At 38.2% G+C, this 27,307-nt stretch overlaps 1 protein-coding gene across 1 annotated transcript; it reads left to right on the forward strand.

The window, feature by feature from the left end:
* EGFL6 (EGF like domain multiple 6) lies at positions 1-26,472 on the forward strand. Its single transcript, XM_066571794.1, has 10 exons — positions 1-172; positions 2,374-2,466; positions 5,251-5,370; positions 6,208-6,327; positions 7,008-7,142; positions 8,863-8,985; positions 15,556-15,882; positions 23,348-23,434; positions 24,817-25,082; positions 26,248-26,472. Exons 1-10 carry the CDS (start codon positions 1-3, stop codon positions 26,341-26,343), a joined length of 1,539 nt encoding a protein of 512 aa, XP_066427891.1. The 3' UTR covers positions 26,344-26,472.
* Positions 26,473-27,307: the final 835 nt, after the last annotated feature.

Raw genomic sequence — 27,307 nt, forward strand, 5'->3', positions numbered from 1 at the left:
ATGCAGAGGAATGGACTAGAGCATTTTCCTGCTGGAGCTAGTGTTTGTCCTTCCTCACACAGCTCGAGAGCTCGTGGGCAGCTGGGGGCTGTGAGCCAGCCTGGGGTGTGTCGCTATGGCTCCAGGTGGGATTGCTGTCCTGGCTGGAGAAAGAACAAGGGCCACTGTGAAGGTAACATTAACTTTCTGCTTGTTTCTTCTCTGCTGCTGCCTACTTGGTACTAATAAGGACGTTTCTTACATATCTGGCAGAAATTACAGAAGGAAAACTCCTGAGGAGTGAAATCTCCAAATCTGTGAGAGAGCAAATAAAACATGAAAGACATGGCTTGAGAGACCATGTCCTCAAAAAAAGCAGAGCTTTGGGTAAATGACACCAAACCATAACTTGCACATTCAAAAATTCTTACATCCAGAAGGCACCATCTGTTCTAAACCTCCTGCACAGCCCTGGTCAGTGGCTACACTGTTACAGCTGTGGAGTACGTGCCATAAATGCAGTGTTTTCTAATGCTATATTAAGGACCCCTAAAATGATTTCATATTAGTTGGTATCCTTTATCTTCAGATTACACAGCCTCTGGGAAGCAGAGGATTTTAACTTTCTAAAAATATAAATAAAACTCAAGCAATAAGTGGCCCTGACTTGAGCTTGGGTAGCCAGCCAGTGTTCTGGTCTGTGGTTCGTTTGCTTAATGACGAGACAATGACTCTTAGGACACTTCTAATTTGTGAAAGGTCTACATATCCCAAAGAAAATGCAGTATGGACTCTCTCTCTCCAATTGTACTTGGGCAAAACACAATAAAATATAAATATGTTTTAGATCTTTTTCAGATGTTGCACTTGTTGTCCCAGAGAGTTTGGCCTTTTACATCTAGTGAATTTGTATAGAGGCTTAAGATTATTCATTGCTGAAAATCCATATATTAAAAGGGAAAAATGCTAAAATGTCTCTGCTCTGTATATATGATATGCCATTTTAACAAAAGAAAAAGGGAACATTGTAGTATTTCTTGCATTGCTTAATTGCACTTTAGTTTTGATGCAAATTAATACTAGGAGAGATAACTGGAAAATGTAATTTTTGATCAGCCAGTGAAGTAGGTTGTCTTGTTTTAAAGCAATAGGTTTTCATAAAATTTGAAGACTGTTCTTTGGCAAATCTCTTTAAGCCACCTATAATGTAATTCTGCATTGTAAATCCCGAAATGGTGTTTTTCTCTGCTTCATTGCTAACACTGCAAGCTGGTCTTTTGCAATCTTGCACCCCCTCAGTTACAGAAGAGAAATGTGTCCATCCCATGGGAGAACATCCCAAGCAGGGATGCTTTGGATCCCAGGGGAACAAGCTGGTCTTGCAGTGCGTCACATTGCATTCAGGGCTGGAAGAATTGTTGAAAATGCCTCTGTCTGCAGAGTTAGTACCTTCACTACATCTGAATGTGTTATCTGTTAATGGAGAGAAGATACTTGGATTCAGAAAAATTAATTTTAATTATAATTTTACTATATAGTAACTAAACTTTCCTATAGTTTGCAGATCATCTTAACTACATAAGGAATCGAGATTCACACCCTGGTGCACACTCTTTCACTGTTTCCTCAGAGGCAGTCCTGATATAAATGCATGTTTGGTTTGCTCTTCCTGAATAACCTCCATGCTGACAATTAAAGTGATTTCAGGAGACTTAAGGCTTATAAAAGTCAGCATTTAATTTCTGATTGATGATCCAGAGGATTTAGAGTTGCGTTTAATGCATCCAGGTTAAATGTAGCCCTCTCAAATTATTGTAAACATGATGCCAATATACTCCCTGGGATGTATGCTAAGGACAGTTGCCTGATGACAGGTGTGCTCTGGATGTTCACCACGGGATAGACACGTTCCTCAGCTGTAACTGAGGAGATCCAAGACTGTAAACTGCTATAGGATTATGTGTGTCCTTTGGCTCTAGGAGAATGCTGTTGCCTCTTTCCTGCTCCAGATGCCAAGCATGGCAATTCAAGCTGCTGGCCAGCTGCTTCTCACATAGGCTTCCTAAAGAAAGGAAAAAGGCAAAAGTACAAAACTAAATGTGGCTTGTAACCATTGCTGCAGAAAAAAAAAAAAAGAAAGAGAAAAAAAAAAGAGACACCTTTTGTCTTTACAAACCTGGAAAAAACCAAATTCTTGTAATTAATGTTAGTGCCACTATTCTGAGGCCCAGATAAAGTGTTAATGAGTAGTTACTGTGCTCACACTGGAGGGAGACGTGTGGAAGATGCTGAACTTGTGCAAAACCTTTTAGGCAGCTAAGCAGGGTGAAAGTTCTCAAATAGAATATTCCTAACTTTTTCTTTTTCTCTCTCCTCTCTGCCTGACTCCACCAGCTACCTGTGGACATGGTTGCAAGTATGGCGAGTGCATGGGACCAAACAAATGCAAATGTTTCCCTGGATTTACAGGGAAAACCTGTAATCAAGGTTTGTTCATATGCACCAGAAAGGAGACTGTTTGTTTGCTCTTTCCTTATCTTGCACTATGGTTTTTGTAATCTTCCAAAGCAGTAAACCAGGATGTTTTCTTGCTTATGTAGAAGAACTTAAGAATTTAAGGCTTTTGCATCTGCAGCATCCCAGGCAAGCTCTAAGCCTTCTTCAGCAGACAAAAGTTTGAACCTATATTGTATATGTTCTATGGGCTGATGACAAGGGCAAACTCATGTTTATAGTCAGAGGATTACGGCATGGAGAGATTATATAGGAAGATATCAGAAGAGATGGAAGCCAATTCCAGGACCCATGTTATTTTCTTAACTAGCAGTCCATGTTTCTTTTTAAGTTAATCTTCTACTCAGAAAGACTTGCAATTATATGGTAGACATGTAATTTATCAATCTGCCTGGCTGTTTGTATATGCTGATGGTATTTCTGAGAACCATCATTGGGAGTCCTTAAAATTGCATTTTCAGAAACTTTAAAAGCACCATTTTTCCCCCCATAAATTTGGAATTTGACATAGAAATATTTCAGCTAACACATTGGTAAGAACTCAGCTTTTTTTTTTTCTGTTCCAAAATATGAGAGCCCTGTCTTGGATCAGATGAAAGGAGCAGGACACTGTGCAAAGAGAGGCAGATGAGAGAACTGTAGGTGCTATGATGGAAACATGACATAAAGGCCACACAAATGACTAGGTCTGTCCTTGCTACCTTCCTGAGCTCCTGCAGACTTTGCTTGAATATATTGCATTGACATGCTAAACACACATTTTTTATAGTCAAACCAGTTCCTTTATTACACAGTGTCTTTCAAGCAATATGCCCTAAAGATGTGCTATTAAGTATTTTAGAATAATCCATCTTTTGCTGTTTCTCACAGGGAAAGAAGTTAACTCCTCAGTACCACTAGAGAGGAAAGGGAAACATCACCTGTGGTTAAATGTAACAGATATATAAGTACCACTTACAACTTCACCCTCTAAACACTGAAGTTTAACCTCAAAAATTATTTGGCAGCTGAAATGTTGCTAAAAGGCAACAGAGAAGCCCTCAGCTTTTGGGTGCTTTCTGTGCAGTAATTCCATGTGCATTTGACATGCTCTCCACAGGCAACCTGATCAGTTCTGTGCACTTCAGCAGGTTCCCAGACTGAGGCCTGCAGGAAGCACTGCACAGACTCCCTGTTAGCTCCTGGGCTTTTCTACCTCCTGAAGCAGGAGCAGGATTTTTTCAATGGGGTGGTGGCTGGTACAGGCCAGAAGTGTCCAAGAGCTGTTTGTTTCAACAGTATTGCTGTATAGGTGGTCATGTTCCATCAGCCAGGCGTGTTCATACCCACTTCTAATTCACTGGCAGATGTAGCCTTGGTCTGTCCTTACAGCAGAATGTCCTGCTGAGCAAGCTCAACATGAGCTAACTAAAATAACAGAGATAAGGGGACTGTATTAGTCTGCCACCAAGTCTGAGCTAAATTAGCCTTATCTCCATAGGTTCTTTTTTAGAGCTGTGTATGCTACCTGTGCATTGTGAGAGATAGGTACAGATAAGCACTTTTGAAAATGTATGGTCTAAGTAGAATAACTTTTGTTCTCTAGTGTGCTCTGTAGTTTCTTTGTTAAGAGAGTCTTAGTTATTTAGCGGAGTCACAGTAGCACAAAAATCCAGTGTGATTTGCAAGCAGACAGGTTGTCATTTTTCAAACAGACACTGTGGGAATAATAGAATGCAACCCTCTCTCTTTCCTGGACTGAGCTGTAACAAGCACTTGTGCACCTCCACAAAGTTTATGCTTTGAATGGCCTTGAGGTTTTGTTCCTGTGGTTTGCAGGGTGTGACACAAGAACAGATGCTTCTCCCATTGGAAGTGGAGTTGCACAAGCTCAGTGCTTGACTGGAGAGCTGCATCTTTGCTGACATTGTTATCAGTCATATGTGCTGTTAAACACATATTGAATGGGCTGCATATGCTGGTGCATTCTGTAAATGAGTTCCATCTATTTACTAATCATTAAAAGAGGTAGAGGTGTCAGGTCCTGGAAGTAAAAAACACAGATGTTGTCCCCCTGTCATAGGCAAAATATCATTGTCAGCACTGCTCAGCCTATACCACAAATAAACAAATAAACTTTTTAGAATTATCATTTTCTCTCTGTGAAGGATAGATGTTGGGAATTTGAAATTGATTTAGTTTCTGAAAAGCCTTTAAATTCTGGATTTTGAGAAGGATTTAGGATGTTTGATTCTCAGGATTTTGATATTTTTGAGATCCTTTTAAAGTCACATAATTATTATCATAATTTGTATTTCATTTCTGCTACTGATAACCTTGGGGCCAGTGTGTAGCTCAGAAAAATTAAAGTAAAAATCTTTGTTTCACTTTATCTCAAACTGTTTTGCTGTTCTTAGTCTCATGTTTTTGCCTTTCTAATACAGAGGTCAACTGGAGGGCTAGAACCAGAAAAAATCCATTTTAAAAACTCCCAAAAAAGATTAGCTACAATTCTCTCCACCCCTCCACTTCTTCCTAACTAGCTGCCAGATGTGGCCAGAGTTTGCATTATTTTTTCAAGAGGTCTGTGTGTGTTGGTTTTACTAGCAGTCTTTCAGCCAGATGGTCTGCTCGACTCTCATCTTGCAAGGGCTGGCTTATTTTCCATCCAGATGATTTCACTCTGGGGAACTCCACACATTAGGCAATATTATCCACCGATATGGATGAATATATGTATAAAAGCCCAGCACTCACTCATTCCAATGACTTCTGCAGATGTGAATGAATGTGGACTGAAGCCACGTCCCTGTGAGCACAGATGTATGAACACACACGGCAGCTACAAGTGCTATTGCCTCAACGGGTACATGCTCATGCCAGATGGCACATGTGCAAGTAAGTACCAGAGCTGATGGAACAGGCACACCAAGGTCATCTAATCACATCTAATCCCAGCAGATTTTCTTCTTGGGATGAACTGATTTAGCTTATTCAGGATAGGGTCTTTGCCCCTGCTCTCTGGTACTGTCACAGCTGAAAGAGGCTTGCTTCCTGTTTGGTAGTTCCTGGGTGAAGTAAACTAGGTCTTACTTATAGTTTGGTCTTCAGAGGTGTTTTGGTCCTAATAGAAGTAAAAGTCTTCTTCATATGAAGCAACAGTCTCTTGATTTGTTGCTTCAGATGAAGAACAGCTAGTACAATCTCAGTGTACAATCCTGCCAGTTCATCTGGTGAATAAGGATGACCAAATGTATTCAAGCAAAGCACCAACACAAATAACTTTTTACTGAATTTCATGCCATTATTCCTTGCTTTACTTTTCTGTGCTCCACCACTGATTTATTTTATCTGTGTTAATATGCTTTCAACAGTTGGTGAAAACTGTTCTTGCAAACATTTGATCTAAGGCTTATCTAAACTTATGAAAATAGGTATTTCTACCCATCTTTTTTGTCTTTAAGCCAGCATGAAATGGAAAGCATTCTTCTTTTTTAGCCAACCTGATTTTCAGACCTGGGGAAGCTTCTAGTTTATTGGTGACAGAGTTTTGTTTGTAGAAAATATCTCATGGACTCCTCAATTTTTTATATGTTAATTTATAAACAGCTTTCTTTATAATGAATGGATTTTTGTTGTTCTTATTAATTTCTGTGTTCATACATATCTAAATTAAAATTGTGTGATTCCTGCGTAGAATTTTGCTTTTTTTGTTATTTTAAATACTGTTTTCAGGTTCTAGGACATGTGACATGGTGAATTGCCAATATGGATGTGAAGAAGTCAAAGGCCAGGTGCACTGTCTCTGTCCATCAGGTGGCCTTCAGCTGGGACCAAATGGAAGGACATGCATTGGTATGGTTAGAGAGCTCACTCAGCTTCTTTTCTGCAGGATACCTGAAGCCATAAGATTCTGGGGAAAGGTTAGGAAGTTGTTAACCCTCCTCGCTGGTTTAAATAATGCTTCTTGTTACTCTCAGTGTGATGTAAAATTTTAATATTTTTTTAAAAAATAATTTTTCTTGAACTATTGGCCATGTAATTCTTTGGATAACTCTCATCCCCAGTAAATAATTCAATGTTTTGACATGATTTAGAGTCATCAACAGATTTGGTTTCTCCCTATTGGTATGAGGCCATTAATTACTGTGCTTTACCTGCAGGAAGCTGCCCTGCTGACATAATGTATTGTAGGATTTGGGCATTTTGTTTGGATGGGGCTTTCTTTTATTGTGGTGACCCACAATACAAACTTCTTAATTTTTCTCCAGAAGCCTCAACATTGCCTGTGAGTTTCCTGTGATGAAGAAAGCACTGCTTATAATACTTGGTACTGTGTTCTTCCATAAAGTTAGTTCACATTTTACTGCTTCACTCATAAGAACATGTGCGAAAGCCACCACCAAATATGAAATCATAAGATTTATTTATTGAGTTTATTTGTGATAGCCAAGAACAAACCATTCTCATGCAAATCCCAGTGAGTTTTTTCCTATTTTACCTGGATCTGACCAGCGTCCCTTCTCCTGCTGTAGACATTGATGAATGCTCCACTGGCAAAGCTGTCTGCTCGTACAACCGCAGATGTGTCAACACATTTGGGAGCTTCTACTGCAAGTGCCAGCAGGGATATGAGCTGAAATACACCAGTGGCCGCTACAGCTGTGCAGGTAGGAGCCAGCCCATGCATGTTCCTTCTTCATTCTTCTTATTCCCACAGAGCACATCTTCCCTGTGGTTGCCCCCAGCACCTTGTCCTGTCCTGGAGATGCTGCCTCAGAAATGGGTAGAAGATGTCACACTAAGAATATTCTTGATGGGACTTGGAATTTTTCTCTGTTTTGTTTTTTTTTTTTTTTTCTGTAGCCTTATGAAAAACCAAATCACTGGCACTTACAATTTAAATTGCCTCATTGTGCCAAGTCAAGGTGTGCAAGAGCTTGTTCTCAGTTGGCAACTGTTGACTAAAAAAATGCTACTTCTGGTAAAGGTTTAATTAAAGAACCATTTTTTGTTGTCTTGGTTACAAACTGTGATAAATAAGCAGTCTCACTATATTTTTTTCCTTTTTTCATGTCATTATTGAGGAAAGTGAAGTAAATGCCTTCATGACTGTAAACCAGTTATTTGGATGGTTTGGACAGAACTTGGGGAAAAAAAAAGATTGAAAACAGTAGGTTTCAATTACTTTTCAGGTTTCTGTTGCATGACCAAGTTTCTCCCTAACATAAATAAATAGAGGCAAAAAGTTAATCTTGACATTCTCAGGTGTTAAAAAAAATGTCAAAGCATGCTTAACTCCTGTTTCAATCCATTGACTGAATGCTGGAAGAACAGCAAAATACAAGTTACTGCAACAGGTTCTGCAGGAGTATTGTTCAAGCTGTTGACTACACAAGGACCTGGAAGTGTTGGAACTACTACACATGCATAAAAAAGAGAATTAATGGAATTTGTTTATATTTAATTGATATTGGAAGTGAGGAGTGGGGGAAGGATCATAAGGCAGGTCTGGAGACTTAGGCTTGCATTTCATGTCTGCAAACCCTGAGAGACTTCAAGTGGAAAAATATTTTCTTTTCTCATACAATATGTGTGCACAGGAGAAAAATTGGAATGTTTCCTCAGTAGTGCGGATTTTATTTGCAAACCTAAATCTCACTTTCAGACACACCAGACTTTTGAGTCAGTCTTCCTGCTACTTGTTTGTTTGCTGACTTACATTATGAGAGGACCTGTCAGCTGCTAAAAATGATGCAATCTGGATAAAATGTGATGGTACAAACATTTGTGCACCAACATGACTCCCTCATGTGGGATAAACAAAATCAAATACTCTTGGTGCCTGTACATATTGGTGTGAGTTGAATGTAGTTTTTCTACTGAATTTTCCTTATTATAACTTTTTTGCATGCAGCATCATATATATGCTGGAATGTGAGAGGTAGTTTAAAGATCTTGACATCTTGGCACGGTCAGGGTTACTTTCCATTGCATTCTTTCTACAGTGAATGAAAGAATGAGAATGCTTTGGTGAGCTCTCTTTTAAATGTTGTCACCCATTCTCTTGGTGCTTTATGCATTTTGTTAATAGAAGAGTGTGTGCAACCTGCAGTTTGAATCCTGTCCTCAGTCAGAAAATCACTGCATTCACCTTGTCTTTACTGGGATGGATGTTTTCCATGGATGCATATGCCAGCATCTGTGTGTTTGGAGCTGACACCAAGGATTCTGTCCTAGTGTGGATCCTTCTGCCTCTGGTGGTCTCTGCACTGGCTTGGTCTAACATCAGTGCTCACAGTACCTGGATGAGATGAGTGGCACAAACAGGCTGTCAGGAGCCTTGGGGTTCAACACAGTTTTCACTGAGGCATTTATGTCTTCCCCCAGATGTAAATGAATGTGTGACAAATACACACAGGTGCAACCTCCATGCAGAGTGCCTCAACACCCAAGGATCTTTCCAGTGCAAATGCAAACAGGGCTACCGAGGAAGTGGATTTGATTGTGCTGGTGAGTACCACTGGATGGCAGGAATAGAGCTGTATTGTTTTTCTCCAATAATTGATCATTACAAGGCATGTTCTGAGAAAAGTCATGCTGAACAGCGCTGCAATACCAGCAAAGCAAGACCTCTCCACTAAATAATATATTAACTGCATGACTCATAGCATAGTCAATACAAATTAATTTTGCATGTAAGTCTTCAAGTCTCATCTCTAGGAATTGCAAGTAGATCAGAGAAATGAATTTGTCTTGAAGAAACAGAGAAAATAGTTTAAAAAAAATCTACTGTGATTTCTCTATTAATTCCCAAGGTTAGCTCCTTGGAGGGATGTGCAGTCTCTCCCAGAATGCTAACTTAACAAAAAAAGAGAAAAGGGAGAAAAGCTATGATTTCTCTGTTAAATTGTTTTCACTTTGTTTGTCTATTGAATATGGGAAACATCCTATAAAGATGTCTTTCCCCACTTTAACTGAATATGACCCTTCAAGAAGAAAGAAAGGCTGTCCTTGTCTTTATATTTAAAATGAACCTTTTAATTCATACCTTTATTAATCCTGGCAGATATTTCTCCTGCAACATCATTAAAGATGTTTTCCTCAAGAGGACACTTGACCTCTGCTCAAACATTTAAAAAGTTTTTGTCTGTAGCAGATGAAGTCTACATAATATATAAATCTTTTCATGTAATGCTTGATCAGATATGTCTTATGATTATATTTCATGGTCACAGATGTTCTCTTGAGTCCCTCTCTTGTTCATGTTCCTCCTCCCGTTATGGTAGCAATTGAAACTTACAATACACATTGATAAATTAATATTTTCACAGAATATTTTGAATTGCAAGGGATCCACGAGTCCAACTCCTGGCCCTGCACAGGAGAGCAGCATTTTGTTAAGTTTCAACTTTCAGTATAGAAATGTTGACTTTTGACATGCAAAAATACTCAAAAATCTGACCGTTACTGAACGGTTTGATATGGATATATATTATGACAACAGAGCTGTTTAGAGCATTCTTCTACTCAAATTCAATTTACGAGCCAGGTTCCTTGCTAGACCACATCTCTTGTGATATGTCACTGCAGCTCACTGAAATGATGCATTTGACTAGATATCAAAGCAAACTGACATGACACATCTTGGTATGGTTTTGTTAAAACAAAATGTAGCACAGGTGAAATGTTAAACAAATACATCTCTGAGACAAATAGTCTGTTGGTTTTGGGTTTTGGTTTTTTTTTCATTTACTTGCCTTTTTCCTTTTAATGAGAAGGTAAAATTCCAGGGAAATGTTCTTTTTGACTAATTCTATGTATAAAATATTTTTCGTCAAGCAGAAACAATTCAACGAGAATGATTGCTCAAATATAAATAACAAAAATTTTTTCACTTATGGGAAGAATTTTTTTGAGGGCTAGCCCTGTAACAAATCAGTTCTGATTTCAGATGACTCCTATCTCCTCACAGGTGTTTTTCTTACATAGTTTGCCCTCTGCCTACTTCTTCCTGTCATATTTCCAATTATCAAAATCCATTTGTTGTTTAGCAGAGGAAGGATCCATGATTCATAAAGTGAATAGAACATACTAAATGGAAAAGAGATTTATTACAAGACAGGATAGAAGAATAACATACAGTAATGAGAGCAATCAGAGCTACAGGCGGGTCAAAAGTTGAGGGTCCATCTAGAAAGTGGTAAACAACAATAGAGGAAAATTAAAAGACAATCAGTGGTAGGTGAACCCTGAAATGGAGAGATGCTAAATAGAGAGTGGTTTCTCTAGTGGTAATTCTCCCACATATACCTTCTCTTTTAAAGGGAAGCGGAGGAGATTCTTTTAGCTCTGAATGTTTCAATAGTTGACTTTTACTGCAGGAATATCTGACCAGTGTAACTCATGGGGGCAGGACGTGTCTTGCTACTCGGGAAAATGTTTTTTTCAAACAGTGACACAAACAATTGGATGTACCAGCCAGCAGTGAAACACTAAGTGTTCTCCATGCCATATGGCAATTGTAGAAAAGCTTTGCCTTCACTGCAGCCAAAAGAAGATTTGCTATGGGGTTTGATGGAATGAGGACACCATCTTGGGCATTTAGAAGCTGAAGGCTGTGGCTTCACACTTCTTTTGGTGACAATGGCTACAGTTCCTGTGGCCCATTCCAGTTCCCAACAGGGCTTGTGCTGCAGCTGAACAAAAACCCCTTAAATAAGCCTCCAATACTCCACATAATTATTCCCACAGAGATGGAATCCTGTTTTCACAGGGAAGCATTAGTTCTTAACAGCAATTGTCTCTAGTATAAAAAAATGGCTATTTTAATATATAACTTAATTTTTGGATTATGAAAGGAGAGCAATTAAGCACATTGCTTATAATGAAATTCCTGTGGCTATATCTCATGCTATCAAATAACCTAATAAGTGACATAATATATAATTCACCTTTTCAAAGAAGGTGTTGGAAATTCTTTCATTCAATTTGTATGTCAATATACTGACTTGGAGAAAGCTGCTGAAACATGAGGCTGCAAACACTGCTGCTGGTATGGATATGACCTGTGATTATTAAGTTGCCCTTTTGCCATTTAACACTCCTATATCTATGAAACATTGGAGACCATTTCTGAACTGTCTGTAGCACACATTTGAGAATCCATAGAGATGGATCAATTTGAACAATCTCTAAAAGGGTCCTAGTAATTTCCACATCTGGCCCCTATCTTGTTGCAATCTGTTGCTGTTCTCAGGTTCATGTGTTTCCTGATTTCCTATTGTGCATTGAAAACCCACATTTCCCCTGCCACATGCTTTTATGTGTATTTCAGCTTTTCTTTAAGAATAGAGTCTCACAAGGTTCCATAAGCAATTAAGATTCCTGGGGGAAAAAAATAGCCTACTTTTGATTCACTGTTTTTGGTCCGACAAAATAACAGGAAAAAGGATTACTATCTTTAAGTCTACAGGTATCACTCTAATGAGCTCAACAACGACACTCCTGTTATTGCTCAGCTAGAGGCAGAGGTTACTTTTCTTCATTATGCTTTGCTGGGTATCTAAGTATCAATAAAAATTCATGTTGGCTCTCTCTCTGCCTCTTGTATTACTCATTCATTTTTTGCTGATAGGGTAATCCTTAGACCCTATATATAACTTTTCTTTCTTATTAACTTGCCAATCCTGAGAAAGGTTGGTTTGACATAATAAAGTTTCAAAGCTTCTATGATTGCCATGTCGCTGGTGATATTCTTAAAATTTAATTCAGTATGGAGTCAAATACTGCTGTCACTCTTCAGTGAGTAACACTTAGGCTTTTGTTACCACACATTTCCTGCTGGCTGGTGTAGTCATGTATGAAGCACAGTCCAGTGTAACAAACTTGCCCTGAGTTCTCAAAGTATCCTTCCCTAAATAAGACAGTAAAAATTTTAGAAATGATAAATAGGGTAGCATCACATATTGGTAGATAATGTTCCATGGTGCTTAGAAGAAAATAATAGCCCAGAATCTTTTAACCTATCTGTGAAAGCTTTCAGACATGCTTAAGAATATCTAAAAGAAGTTGATAATTTTAAGAATGATTTCTGGAAGTATGTCACACTGATCTAATCTTTACTCACATCTACAGACTCCACCTACACGTGGTAGATTGTTGTCTGTCTCCCTCAACACTTCTTCAACTCCTATATAGAGAAGCTATAAAGGGAGCTATGAAGGGATTTGTAAGCCAGTCTCCCAGGTTTGTCTCTCACCAGGTTTTTAAATGCTCTGTGATGTGTGAGGGTGGAAGCAGGGGGGTGCCTGCTGGAGTGCAGAGCAAGCTGTCTCCTACTGCATCCCCTGGACGATCAGGGCCAGCAGCAGCTGCAGTCACAGGGTGTGTGGAAGGAAAACAGACCCTTGTCTGTCCCTCTCCTGTATCATCCCCTGAGTACTTCCCTTTACACAATGCAGCACAGAGTCAATGTGTTGGCATATACTCTTTATGTAATTTTTTTCAACTCAACTTTCACAACTTGGTCATTAGACATCCTACACCAATCCATTTCTGCAGGTTTATAATTTTGTATAATTTCTGCGAGTTTTTCTGATGACAGAAAAGTTTTACTTTTAGCACTTGGGCCACTGTTTCCCTTTGTTTTTTCTACTTCTTGCCTTAATTCTCTCTAATTCAAAGTAAGAAAATACCTTTGAAAATGAGATCTTTTCAAATTAGGGCAATAAACAGAAACTGCCTGTTTCCTGATCAAAGGTAGATGAGGAAGAGCTGAACTGAGGTGGAATGCTCAAAATTCTCTGCAGTCACATAGACAGATAAGTACACAAATATTTGTGACCAACATGCCTGCATTTATCTACGTATTTTGAGACAAAGGGTCCTGAAAAATCACTGCCTCAGGTGGAGCACCCCAGAGCACCAGAGAAGGTGGGCTGCTCATTCGGAGAGCCATGGATTCAAAAGAACAGACTGAGTTTAAGGTGGTGTATCCTTACGTGGCATTAGTCCTCCTGCAATTTAAGGCTAGATGTAAAAAGCCTTAAATCTACACCTCTGGCTACTCTAAAGATGAATGCAAGTTGGAAGGAGACTAGTGCTATGTCCTAAGATATGCTTAGTGTCTAGAGCCTCTGTCTCCACAAGCATGGAGATTTTCATAGTGCAGCAGCAAATTGGAGTCTGCAGGCACATGGGAATTTATACCTTTTCATCCCCCTATTTTTGTCACTCCTGTCAGTTGATTTTCCACTCTGCTAAATTTTGCACACACAAGGAGATTGGTTTTCTGACACCACAGAGGTTATTATGTTGAACTGTAAGAATTTTCCGTTTCATGAGGAAAACTTCAAAGCAGAAACTAAAAGCAGATGTTCAGGTTTGCTGAGCAGTCAATCCTGTAGCCTTGAAAATCCCCATAGCCTCTCTGTTAAAAGTTTCTTGTTACTGATAGTCATGAGGAAATTTGTTTGGAATTAAGCTTTCCTGTTAATTTTTATTGCTGAATTCTGAGTTCAGACCTAGGGAACCTTACATCCTTCATGACATCATCCTCCAGAGGATACTCAGTGGAATATTAGTAAAGAGCTTATTTCCAAGTATTTGACAAGCAAGCCTATAAGTTTTATCCAAAAAAAGGAAGAACAAATCCTCAGGTTTGACTTTCATTTTATTGGCATCTGTTTACTCCAACAGCAATCTCAAAAACACCTAAATGCTACAGTGAGCACACCAAGAGTCTGATTATTTCCTGACATACCAAATAGCATGTAGCTGCACTTGCCATAAATAAAATGTGACAGATTCACAGTGATAGGATTGTATTTTCCAGAAGTTAATATAAATCCAGGGAACTTTCCTCTTTTCATACTAAATTGCAGTTCTATTTTATTTACTGGTGTTTTTCTGCTGCTGTGTCTCCATGAAAAGAGGCACAGAAAAATAGTACTACTCAAGGTTCCAAGTCCAGTCCCTCTGTCTCAAAGAACTACTGTAAAATTTTCATGAATACAAAGTGAGGAGCAAAATAGGAACATATTCTTGACCTGATAATATAATCATTAGACAGCAGAAGCAGAGGGAAATAAAAATAGCTTTCTTCCACCATCATCTTTAATCCTAAGAGACTGTAGGCACTGCAGCATCAATACTGATTGAGAATCAAAGATGGGAAGCAGTATATGGGGTTATTCTGATCTGCTGATGAAAATAGTTTCTCTTTATGAAAGAGCTTTTTTATAGCACACTGGAACTGCTCAGCTTTCATTGTTTTCTAGGTAGTTCACATTAGAGACTCAAACCCTCAGTCATTTATGACACGGTTGTGCACAACATTTGATAGTAGTATCCAAAAGGATAATTCCAGAACAATTAAAATAACACCACTTTATCCAAAATTGTAAGATACAGTATTTCATGTCCAAGAGGAGTCATAAAATGGTAAATGTCACATTTATGTTCTAGTCCATCTTGGGATTGCAATATGATAACAATTTGGCATTTTTGTATTCTTCCCTGAATTTTGGTGTTTAACCCTTACAATTAAATAAGAGCAAAAAGAAATATGACAGAGGAGCTTGATGTATGTCTTCTCAAAATATCCTCCATTTCAGTAGCTTTTAGCCTGTCATGGAAGGAAAATTAGACCAGAAAAGTTCACAAAAGACAGCCAAGAGAAATGCTCATTATTATTAGGCTGCTGTTTTTGTGGAGGGGATCCCATCTCCATGGACAATTTCAGTCAAAAAATTGAAGAAGGATTTCTGGGGTTTTTTTTTGCCTGAGCTCCAGTGTAAAAATAATTTGAGTAAGGGGCTCTATGGCCTGTGTTACACAGTAGTCCAAAGAGATCATTACTGAGGGTTGCTTTGGTCTTTTCACTGTAACTCAGAGCTGTCAGTAGTGCAGAGCTGAGCATGTGCATGTGTGTTCAGTTCTGTGCAGAACTGAACTTACATCTCGTAGTAGAGAATCTAATTCTGAGGCTCTCTGGAACTTGTAAAGGACACCACAGTCCCATTTAAAAACGTTGTCATTGCTGGATGATTCCTTAGATGAATATTTTCTTCTTGGTTCTAGTTATCCCTGAAAAGTCAGTGAAGGAAATTGCAAGAAGCCCTGGAACAGCTAAGGACACAATTAAGAAACTTCTTGCACAAAAAAGCAGTGTGAAAAAGCATAAAACAATCAAGAATGCAATCCCAGAAGCAGCTGTGACCCCACCTTCTCAGATCCACTTGCAGTTGCTGGACTATGAAGGTGGTATTGATCTTGGTGGGAGCTACAGCGAGGAAGAGAAAGAAACTGCAGCTGCTGCAGAAGAGGAGGCTGAAGAGTCAGATGAAGAGGAGAAGGAAGATTTTGAAAATCAAATTGATGAGCGAAGCCTTAGAGGGGATGTCTTTTGTAAGTTTGTTTGTTTTTTAAAATGTCTGACTTCAATGTAAATATGTCTAAACACTAAAAAATCATCACAAAACCTGACAGACACTTTATCAGAATTTACTTGTAGAAAATGAATCATAGAATCATAGGATGGTTAGGTTCTAGTTAATGCTTTTGAAAATACATTTGAAGATTGAAAAACACAGCAAGGAATTGTACAGCATATTGGAACTAGATGATCTTTAAGGTCCCTTCCAACCCAAGCAATTCTATTATTATAACCGGTTTTTGGTACAGTTGTCTCAGTCAAACATTCTTCAAGGTAGTGGCAAAAATAATTACAATGAAGAACACACACTGTCAGTATTTAATTCATTACATTTTTCTCTTTCCAAAGTATAGCAAAATAATAAATACTATCCCACAGCAATTAAAATTATGATAATAAAATGAGAAAATTAAATTAACATGCAGTTTATTGCTATTTAACCTGGAAGGAGAGATAAGTATATATTTTTTAAAGGAAGGATAATTTTAAAGTCTTCTGGAAAAAATGGTCTGTAATACTGTAATTCTGTAAGACAGCCAGGAAAAAATGTAATTATTCACTTAATACAGTGGAGAATACAAGCTTCCTTGCCAAAGGCATTCTCCTAAAATTGCCTTCTTTTTTTGTTTTCAGTGGAAATTGGCCTGTTTCAGTTTAAGTTAAGGATATAGACTAATATTGCTTCCTCAAATTATGCTAGAGAGCTGATAAACAGAAGACAATCAGGACTTTGTTCACCAATCTCCTCCCTTCCTACAAATATTAACAGTGAGTGCTAATGGCATTTTTCAAGTTTGCTGAAGATACCAAAATGGGGAGAATGACCCATTAATTGAAGGGCAGCACTGCTATTAAAGGTGTCTGGCTGTAAAGGTAGACTGACAGGAACAATATAAAGTCCAACAAAAGCAGATGGAAAGGGACAGAAAAGCCCCATGCAACATTATGGATTTGGGATGACTGCTTAGGAAGATGCTTTGCAGTAAAAGGCAAGTTTTGCACTTCCCATTACAAGACAAACGAGGACACACTGGACAGATGGATGGATGGATGGATGGATGGGTGGATGGATGGATGGATGGATGGATGGATGGATGGATGGATGGATGGATGGATGGATGGATGGATGGATGGATGGATGGATGGGTGGATGGATGGATGGGTGGATGGATGGATGGATGGATGGGTGGATGGGTGGATGGACGGATGGATGGACGGATGGACGGATGGATGGATGGGTGGATGGATGGAACTCAGACATGTCAATGGGTGTCTTTTTTGGCCTGCTTGGACAGGTCAGGAAGGAGTGCCAGGAACACTGCCCCTAGGCTAGGGTCACCCTGGGTTTTGGTTAGAAGGACAAAGGGCTCTGCTCTCTCTGCCTGATGATGCAGGGAGAACTTGGTCTCCTGTACTAAGCTATGGGACCTGATGCAATTGTGAAGGGGGGATTATTCAACCTTCCAGCTGAGTACTCTATGCTACTAGCTGGAATGCACTAATTTTCCAGATTTCAATTTGAGTGAGGCCACACAGGAAAAATCCTCTGTCTATAGGAAAATCCAAATTATATATTGTTGTTGTGATGATTGGTGAGATTTTTTCCAAAGACCTTCCCAACCAAACCAAGACATTTGAACACTATATACCTGGGCTAGGCAGAGAGGCAGAGTCTACTTGTTTCTACAAAAATTACCACTACAGCTGACAGAAGTAACAATTAATATTACTGCTTAAAAATATTAAAGCACTGTGTTTTATCTGTATTTTTGCCTATACTGCCTTTGTTCCAGTCACGTCTGGCCTGGCCAGAATTTTGCCTTATAGATCTCAGAGATTAATATGTTGAATTTGTTAGAGAGATTTTATTTTGCACAGGGATTCTGGCAGAAAGTTGGTGTGCTACTTCATGCAGAGATAGCAGCATGCCCAAGATGTAGTTTCATTAAGTTTTTGAACTCTGTATTATCTGTGGCTTTCTTGTTTGACACCAGCTGTGATTCAAGGACTTAAAGAATTGTGCCATTTTCATTTAAGGCTACATTGCTTAAGTGTGTTTTCCTTCCTTTTAAATTTCCATGTGCTGTACTTCATCCTTGTTATCATAAAAATTCAGTCATGATTCAGGCGCTTAATTGCTTTAATATTTGGCTTTAAAAACACTTTCAATTTTAATGATATTGAGTGATCCTTCAGAGAACATCGTTAGCTCAAATTTACAGCTCATAAATTTGTACATTTTTTCCTTTCTTTGCTGATGTCTATTCAGCAGATTCCTTCACTACAACATTAAATTCCTCCATATAATCCCCTCAAGTATTCACATAGCATCTGCCTTTTGCATTATTAATATTGGTATTGTTTGTCTTCCAGGAAGAGTAGTTAATTAGGAAAAAATAGAAAAGTCTCTTTAAATTGATGTATTATTTTATCATAGTAACTATACTACATGCTACATACACAGGGAGCCATAGAAAAATATTGTAGGAAAAAAGGGAAATATATCAACATGGAAATTATTAAAATAGCCCCAACTACCAAAATACTGAACCTTCGTGAGAATTGGTATTTACCAATTTTTTTTTTAAAAACCCACACAATAGTTAAAGACAGCAAAGTGAAGCCCACAACATGTAAGAAATGTCAAAATTAAGGTCATCAATGAAAAGTTAGATTTTTTCTTATATTTTTGTATCTTATGATACAGTTTGAAATTACTTCAAATTACTATTTTCTATGGGATTCTTGCCTTGTCCAGTGTGAAGGAAGGATCTGTCCTCTTGTGAAAGGTGCAGTCTAATAAATAAGAGTATTTATTTATTGATAGATTAATTATTTATTGATGTGAATATTCATCATTAATTATTTATTCATTATTATCAAAATTAATCATAAAAATGAGAGTAAACATAGTGTTGGAAAGCTCTTTATTACATGAGAAGTGCGCTTTCTGCATATGGGAGATAACACAGAGAGCTGGGCCAAAGTACTTGGTTATATAAGCAAGGATTGCAGAGATGCTACACTCAAGCTCCACTGAAATAATTAAGCACAACCTTAATTCTGACAGTTTCTAACATTTTATTGCTTTTTGGCTGTCATTGGTAATTCAGAATGATATTGCCAACTGCAACTAAATTCTAGATTCTGTACTTCATCAGTTTATGAAATTCACATCATGCTTAGAGCTCCTGTAGTATCATGTAGCCATTTTATTATACAGAGACACTTCCTTTGGTAGCATCAAGAATGATAAAGAGGGATTAGTATTTGGCAATACTAAAAGTGGACTCTTTCCCTTATGGCTTCACAGCTCTTGATGCTGAACAAGAGAATTCCCTCAGTTAATCATGATGTTTGCTCTCATTCTTTTCTGGTAATTACACCACTCTGTGAGCTATTAATGCTCAGACCACAGCTTAGTTCATAGCTATACATGTCAGATTTCTGGCAAATGTAATTCTTTCAGAGCAGGATGTGGTAGCAGAGAAATGGGATATTCCTGTGAGTCCAACCTAGTGGTATACCATATATATAGAAAGCTCATCTTAAATTTACTACGTCTTTTATTCTGCTTGATTTTTTTTCACAGTGCTCACTCTGTTTTTCTGGTTTTTGATGTTTTTAATGGGTTTGATGACATCAGTGGTTAAGAACATGTGGCACCATGATATGAAGGGGTTTGTATGTAGAGATTACATATCAACTGTTGCTGCATATAAGTTGATGGGAGGGCATCTGCAGTACAGAAGGAAGGATGGACTCTGCTGTGCCTAGAGTGGGACATATGTGTGCTTTTGTTGGTGAGATCTTGTTCTTAGGGACCATGAGAGGAGACCTGCCTTTCTACAAGACCACTTGATAGCAGAAGAGCTAAAAAGACTAATTATGACTCCTGCCTATTACTTATGAGGGAGTAAACTTTGGATCCTGGCTGTGCATGAGGATGATCTGTTTAAAATATAGGCACTTTCCAAGCAGTAAGGTTTATTTGAAACCTTTCTGTAAGCTGAAGCTTGCAGTTTCTCATAATATGCAGCTGATATCTTTCAGCGAGTGCAAACCTGATTGTAATGCCTGACTGAAAACAAAAATAGATTTGGAAACAAAACTGGACTCTTTTTCTGTCCATAACAGTTCTTCATAGCACATGGCTACACCTGCACATATCTCTCTCAAGTGAATTCAAGTGTAATTCAATAACTTAACAAATAAATCATTCTGGCAGCTGTTGTCTTCTGTTAAATCACTCTTTCCAGAACTGATCATATTTTAATAGCTGTCTTCGTTTTGGCAAAGGTTTTCACAGCCTAAGCCTCTTTCACCAAGTACAAGGCCAAGTTTATGGCTTGAGAGTGAACTTAACACCAATCTGGATGTGCCTACTCCTAAATGTGTATATGTAAACAAAAATTAATTTGGAGAAATATGTATATTAATCCTTGCCTAAGTATGAATATTATCCAGGTGATCTAAGCAATGGACTGGGTTAGGGGGAAGCTGCAAGGACAACAAGAGACGACATGCTCCTGGCAATTCATCAGAAACTCATGAGATTGCATGAATCTTCTCCAATTCAGCACTTCTGGAAGTGCCTCTGGGCCTCTTTGTTAGTGTGTGTTGTCACAGGTGTACACAGAGCAATTTTTGACAGTTTTGGAGAAGAAGAAAGGTTAAGTGGATTGTCGCTATAGGACACAAAAGAACACAAGCTCACCACCGTTCTCAAGGTGAAGGAAGAAAGGGAAGTTAATTTTCTGCCTCTAACATTTATAGTTTTCTAAAAGTGACAGCAGATTGGAGGGTGACAGTGACACCTCTCCAATGACACTGGTCAAACTAGCAGTCTATCAACTTTTTCTTCCTCCATAAAGGAATGCAAAACAATGAGTTATTTACAGAAAGTGTGTGAGAAAGTTCACTACAAGAATGTCAACATCACAAGGCTTAGAAAATCTTAAAAAACCAGAGTGACAGTGGATGGCATAGCCTTTATGGTGCTAGGACCCTCTGGATTACAGTTGCTTCTGAGTATATTCTTAAAACTGAGTATGTGTGAGCATATTGGAGTATTTAAATGGAAAGCCCTGGCTCAGTCAAACTCATGGGAAACAAACCTCCCCTCTGAACAAATGTGCATCCATGTGAAAATAATGACTTTTAAAATTTTTGGCATATGCATATGTGATGCAATGCTGAGTAGGGAAAAGTAATTTTCATAGCTTTTCTTAGCACAGCTGCCCACAGGATGGGGCTGAAAAGTGAACTTCAGTTGTTTCAGGCTAATACATTCTGTAAGCAGTAATCCAAAGGCTTCTCCCTCACTCCTCTAAAATAGCACTTTCAAACTCCTCCTGTTTTCATAGGTGGTCATGAATATATCACAGGTATCACCTGCTTATGTGTTTGCAAATGACAGAATACCAGTGAAAGCAGATCCTTCCCTTATTTCATGTGATTAGTTACTTACACAGGGTATGCATAAAGAAGTTGAGACTCATGATTGTTTTTTTAGTGAGTACACTTATCTATTAATCACTTAAAATAAAACAAACATAATAATAGAATTTTAAAAGACTTATAATAATCTAGAGATTACTTGGCATAAACAAGAATATGGAATCTTCTATCTCACCAGACAGGAGAGCATTTCCCTTGGTCTCTGAGGCTGAGAAATAATGCTTCCTGAGTAACCACCTCTTTCAGGCCAGTGTCTTAGAGAACACCCCTAACATTCATTGGTGCTGCTTTACCAACTCTTCCAGTCAGCACTAGCTATCACTGCCCTGACTGCAGATCTGTGGGCCTTTGATGCCCTAACTTTTACTAACTTTTACAGCTGTTGGCAAACTGCTGCCAAGTCACTGTCTCTGTCTCTGCTGTCTGGTAGAGTTCAGTTTCATTTGATCATTATAGCAAGAAAGCAGATCAGGCTTCTGAGGAAAGATCACCATTTTATGACCTTGTGAATCTGTAATTCAGTGGAGCTGTAGCTCCAGTGCTTATGGGTTAGAAGGCTCAGTGCTGTGGAAAACAGCAATTTAAGCAATTTTTTTTAAATTCTGAGTATCTAATTGCTGTTAGGAATATGGCTTTGGTGGTGGAGTGGAAAATACATATATTGACTTATTTAAATAAATTATGTCATCTGGTATAAAGGAATAAAGTTCCATTTTCTGTTCCTGTGATGACTCAGTACTTGACAAGTTGTTTTCCCTAGCTCCCAAGGTAAAAGAAGCAGCTGCCTTTGGCCCTCATCTGGCACAGAGGAAAATTCCAGTGTCGAGACCAGAGCAAGAAGGTGGCTTACTTTTATCATACAGTATTTATTTTCCTGTGTATTGTATCTATTTGTGACAACCTGTGTTAGCCAAGCCAGAACTAGTTTAAAAGCCTTTAATATAAACCAAAGATTTTGTCAACACATTAGAGACAGTATCTGGCCAAACTATGCTACCAGTTCCAACGTGTCCTTTTCCAAGCATATTTTACTGTTTATAACCCATGCATAGAAAGTTTCCCTGCATTAGAACTTGACTTGCAATTGAATTTCACTTGAATAATTTCATAGTCATGAAAAAATAAAGTAGCTCCTATTGTCTGTAAAATGAAAACATGTTGCATAGCACACAAACAATATACACATGTGCTGGTTGACATTTTTTTCCAATTTAGAAAGCAGTAGTCTCAGAAACAATGGATTTAGACAACAAAGCTCTCTAAATGCCATGTACTGCATGTCTCTGTCTCATGATAAAATACATTAAAATAACAAGAAGGATGCTTCTTTCTGAGGAAATTCAGAGGCTGATGTATTACTCTTAATCTGATCTGTCATGCTTGCATTGCACAGTGTCCCTTTGTGTGTGTGATGATTTTCATCTGCACAGTCATGAAGGCTGTAGTGTGCTCTGGCTGACACCCTTTTCACCCTTTTCTGAAGGTCAACTGATCTGGGCTATTCCCAGCTCCATGTAGTTGGATTATCAGGTGCTGATGTAAGGGATTCTTCTCATAGGAAACCAGTTTCTCTCAAAGCATAGAACTGGAACTTGAGCTGATTGCAACTATAGCAGTGTAACAAATGGAGAATGGAGAGCTCTAAAGCTGGCAGATCTCAAACAATTCCTGATGCTCGAGTTCAACACTAACAGCTCCACCTATACTTGGGGATTTGCAGGCCATTGATAAACAGAAGTCACAGCATATAAACTCATGTGCAGGTGTGAGTAAAAAGACACTGAGCTAAAGAAATAATTACTACATAATGTTTTGATTTTTTGCAGTTGCATCTCGGTCAACACTATCTGAATTCAGATTATAATTTTAGAATGATCTGTACATTAATAACTGTATGAATAAAGAGCAAAATGTTTTAACAGTACTTAGGATATGCCCCTAAGTGCTCCTATTATCTCTGCCATTTTTTTTTTTCAGTTGATTGCAGCTTCAGTCGAGGAGTTTGTGACTGGAAACAAGATGCTGATGATGACTTTGACTGGAATCCTGCTGATCGAGACAGAGGTATTCAGATAGCTGCCATCTAGACAGGCTTTGATTTGATGGACTACCCCATCCAAAAAAAAAGGGGTGAGGGGAAACAGAATCCAGGATTTTTCTTTTCTATCAGTGGGTTATCTTTAGAATAGAAGAAAAGAGGCAGAGGATGCTAGGAGTGGATATTGTTTCTTTGAAATGTCCAACTGAAAATAGTAATCAGCAATATATTTCAACACAAATAAATCAAAATAGTAAGAAAATTATTGAGAAAAATTAATTAAGAGAAATTATTAGAACATTACTGTTCAGAATTGCAAACTACAAGGCAATGCAAACCTTATTAACTACTTGTTGTGTCTCTCCAAGATTGGTAGGACATTTAATCACACATCTGTCATTTAGATGGATGTGGCAATGTAGTCACCCACATGGCTTAAATATCACTTGGATAACTGCTCAGAAATCTCAAACTCTGCAAGACAAACTCAGAATAAGCCAAGGGCAAGGGGCCTATTGAACAACCAATACATGAACAGATACCAATGGGAGCCTGCTGAAACCTCAGAAACAGCACCATGAGAGCAATGTGGGACTGCTGAGTGGGTGCACATAAAAAGGTGGGGCTGGATGAGTTTGTTTGAAAGGATCTGTCTTTCCCTGTGACACAGAAATGTTGCAGAAGTTGCTGCAGTAGTGACCAGTGGATCCTACAGATCCTGCAGGCTGCTTACAGTTACCACACACACATTCTCTTCCTCTTCTTTAAGAGTCTTTCCATGTTAAGTCTTTCTTCACTAAACCTTCCTCTCCTGCTCCACATAATTCCCTAAATCCCTTCTCTGTGCTGTCACTCCCAAGTAAACCTTACCCTGGCCTTATCCTGTCTCCCTGAACTTAACATATACTGATTGTGACTTCATTTATGGCCCCAGATGTTTTATTCCTTTAAGACTTTGTGTGTGTTTGTCACTTCATTGGTCTTTCAGGACTTGGAAATAAGCTGTCAGTTCCCTTGTGAATTTGTCATTAATGCAGAGGACAGTGGAGAGAACATTGAGCTAGCTCAAGTACTGAAATAATCTGACCACAGAGGCACAGCAGCATGTTTCAGACTTGCATTTGGAAAACAGATGGTTTTGCCTTCAGAGGATAGTGCAAGGAAGAATGACTGTAATTGCCAGTGAAATATGAACTCATCTCCTCTGTAAACTGATCTGACTTCCAAACCTAGAAGTTTATTTCTTGCTAAGTACACTTCCTGCTGCTTTTCTCCAATGTGATTTTAAATTATTCAAGTAAACTACTTTCAGCTTCCCCTTATTTTCTTAGCAAATGTATTCAAATTGCTAATAAATAACACTAGTGCATTAAAGATAATTTTTTAAAAATTATTTTCTTTTTACAAGGTGATGGCTACTACATGGCAGTTCCAGCTTTTGTGGGGCACAAGAATGATATGGGGCGTTTAAATCTTCTCCTCACTGACCTCAGACCAAAGAGCAGCTACTGCCTGATTTTCAGTTATCGGCTTGCTGGTGAGAAAGTAGGAAAGCTTCGAGTGTTCCTGGCAAACAAAAAAAGTGCTCCTGTCTGGGAAGAGAACAAAGGAAAAGATGAAAAGTGGAGAACTGGAAAAATAGAGATATTTCAGGGGGCTGAAACAACCAACAGTGTAAGTATACCACAGTTTATTAGCCAATTACCATAACCAACATGCTGGTTTGATTTCCTAATTCTCAAATGTTCCACTAACTGTTTTATAGGCATCAGCAACCAAAAGGCTTATCTGAAATAGGAAACAGGAGCCCACATTTTAGGGGGCATTAAAGTTATCACCTGATTGTAATTTCAGAACTGAATCACCCCAATTGGTTAGAATACTGATGCCAGTAATTCTGTCATTTTGTAAAAATACTGCATCACGTCATAAATTAACACAAGTAATCAAAATCTGCCCTTAATATCTCATTCAACAGAAGCCTACATGCATGCCTAGAAAAATGAAAATTTTTCATTTCATAGAAGAGGTTGCTCTCAAACCACACTAAATCAGACCATTCTAGCAAAAGGAGACATCATGTATAATCAAAGGGGGGCCATCACCATAGGAGCAGGGAGTACCAACAGGGAACACTGTGCACTGATATATGCCAGAAACTGCCTCAATCAGGACTTCCTCCTCGAAATTCTGGGGCCTGCTTTGCATTTGTGTAATGGAACATTTTCAGTGCTGTGTAAAGGCTTCTACTGTATAATTGAATACAGGGAACATAAAGGAAATGCAAGCCCTTTTCAAGGTCCTTTGCACAGCTGGAATGATGTAGAAAAGCTCTTAAATAAATGAGAATCAGAATATAAAATAAAAAACCCAAACATTCTATTCATAAAAACAACCCTCCTCTTTATATATAGTATACATACTATATTCAATACATACAAGAGTGTGTAAATATATATAGACTATGCACACAAAACCTGAGGATCCAAATAGATCAAAAATGAGCAGTTGTAATATCTTGAATAAATGAAATGCATGAACATCACATGCTGTGATAAAACTACATTATTATAAGAGGATTTCACTCAATTTGCATTTTTTTACAATAAAAGTAAATAATCTTATTAAAGTAATCCATCTGGCATTGTAAATCTGTGCAGTGGATTTTAATCTAGTTCAAATAATGTACAAAAGCTTTAAAAATGGCAAAGATTCGAGTAATTAAGTCCTGTGTTGTAATAAAATATTCTTCATTTATAGCATTATAACTAATTAGGAGTTGCTAAATGGTTGAATAAACTACATTTCCACCCTTAATAAATATATTTTCTTATGACAGGTCACTTTTGAATCAGAACGTGGGAAGGGTAAAACTGGAGAAATTGGAGTGGACAATGTTATACTAATTTCTGGTCCATGCCCAGAAGATGCCTGATAATGGACATTGAAGTATATCAGATTTAATCCTATTTTTCACACTTTATTAGTAGTGTATTTTTTGTATTCTTTTTTAATTAAAAAACAGAAACAAAACCAAAACAAACCTATCAATTTGTGCCTTGAATCTAATGCAACAATGCAAACAAAAAAACTGATGTGCAAGATGCAGATCACACTTTTTTGTGAGTTCTTCTAATTTTAATACATGCATTGAGTGTAATACTACTGTATTTTATAATTCAAGGTCAGGGTTTCTGAAGTATTATTTGTCAAGCTTTTTTACAATTCTACATGCTGTTTTTTCTTCAAAATCTTCTTGAGGCTATTCATTACTCTTCTGTTTCATTTCATCTACTCCGTAAGAACATAAAGCAGTGTTTAAGAACATGTTACTGCTTCTGGTGACATAATTAACTTCTTAGTGGGTATGTTGTTCTAAAAATCAGTATGCCTCACCCTGTGTGCAGTAAGGCAATCACACACAGAGCCAGGGTGTTTGTTTATTTAAATACTTGTGCAAAGATGAGTGCTAGGTAAATCCACAAGTCAGGACAACAAGCAGAAATGATGACCAGTATTTATATGTTGCTAATCTTGATATATTCTACTTGTCTAGTATATATTCAGTGTTTAATACTCCACTATTGCTGACTTGTGCTGAGCTGGCTTCTTATCTTGGGCAGCCTGGTGGCCTTAAGTGTTTACTATTGTATTATTGCTGAGCTGTGCTGAGCTGGCTTTGTTTTCTTCTTATCTTGGATGTCCTGCAGTAGCACACCCTTCCTCCCAAATTTTGTTACCCATCTGAGTCTGGATGAGTTTGTTTGAAAGGTTCTCTCTTTCCTTGTGACACAGAAATGTTGCAGAAGTTGCTGCAGTAGTGACCAGTGGGTCCTACAGATCCTGCAGGCTGCTTACACCAGTTCCCAGTGATCTTTGGAGCATGTTGAGCCCCAAAC

This window comes from Molothrus aeneus, chromosome 2, assembly GCF_037042795.1.
Source record: "Molothrus aeneus isolate 106 chromosome 2, BPBGC_Maene_1.0, whole genome shotgun sequence".
NCBI classification, from domain to species: Eukaryota; Metazoa; Chordata; class Aves; order Passeriformes; family Icteridae; genus Molothrus; species Molothrus aeneus.

What these genes read in the sequence shown, in the direction of transcription:
- EGFL6 (XM_066571794.1), top strand. Translation starts at nt 1, where the DNA reads ATGCAGAGGAATGGACTAGAGCATTTTCCTGCTGGAGCTAGTGTTTGT. An exon ending in GAACAAGGGCCACTGTGAAG is followed by an intron (nt 173 to 2,373) that starts GTAACATTAACT and finishes TGACTCCACCAG; the next exon opens with CTACCTGTGGACATGGTTGC. An exon ending in AAGTGGATTTGATTGTGCTG is followed by an intron (nt 8,986 to 15,555) that starts GTGAGTACCACT and finishes TCTTGGTTCTAG; the next exon opens with TTATCCCTGAAAAGTCAGTG.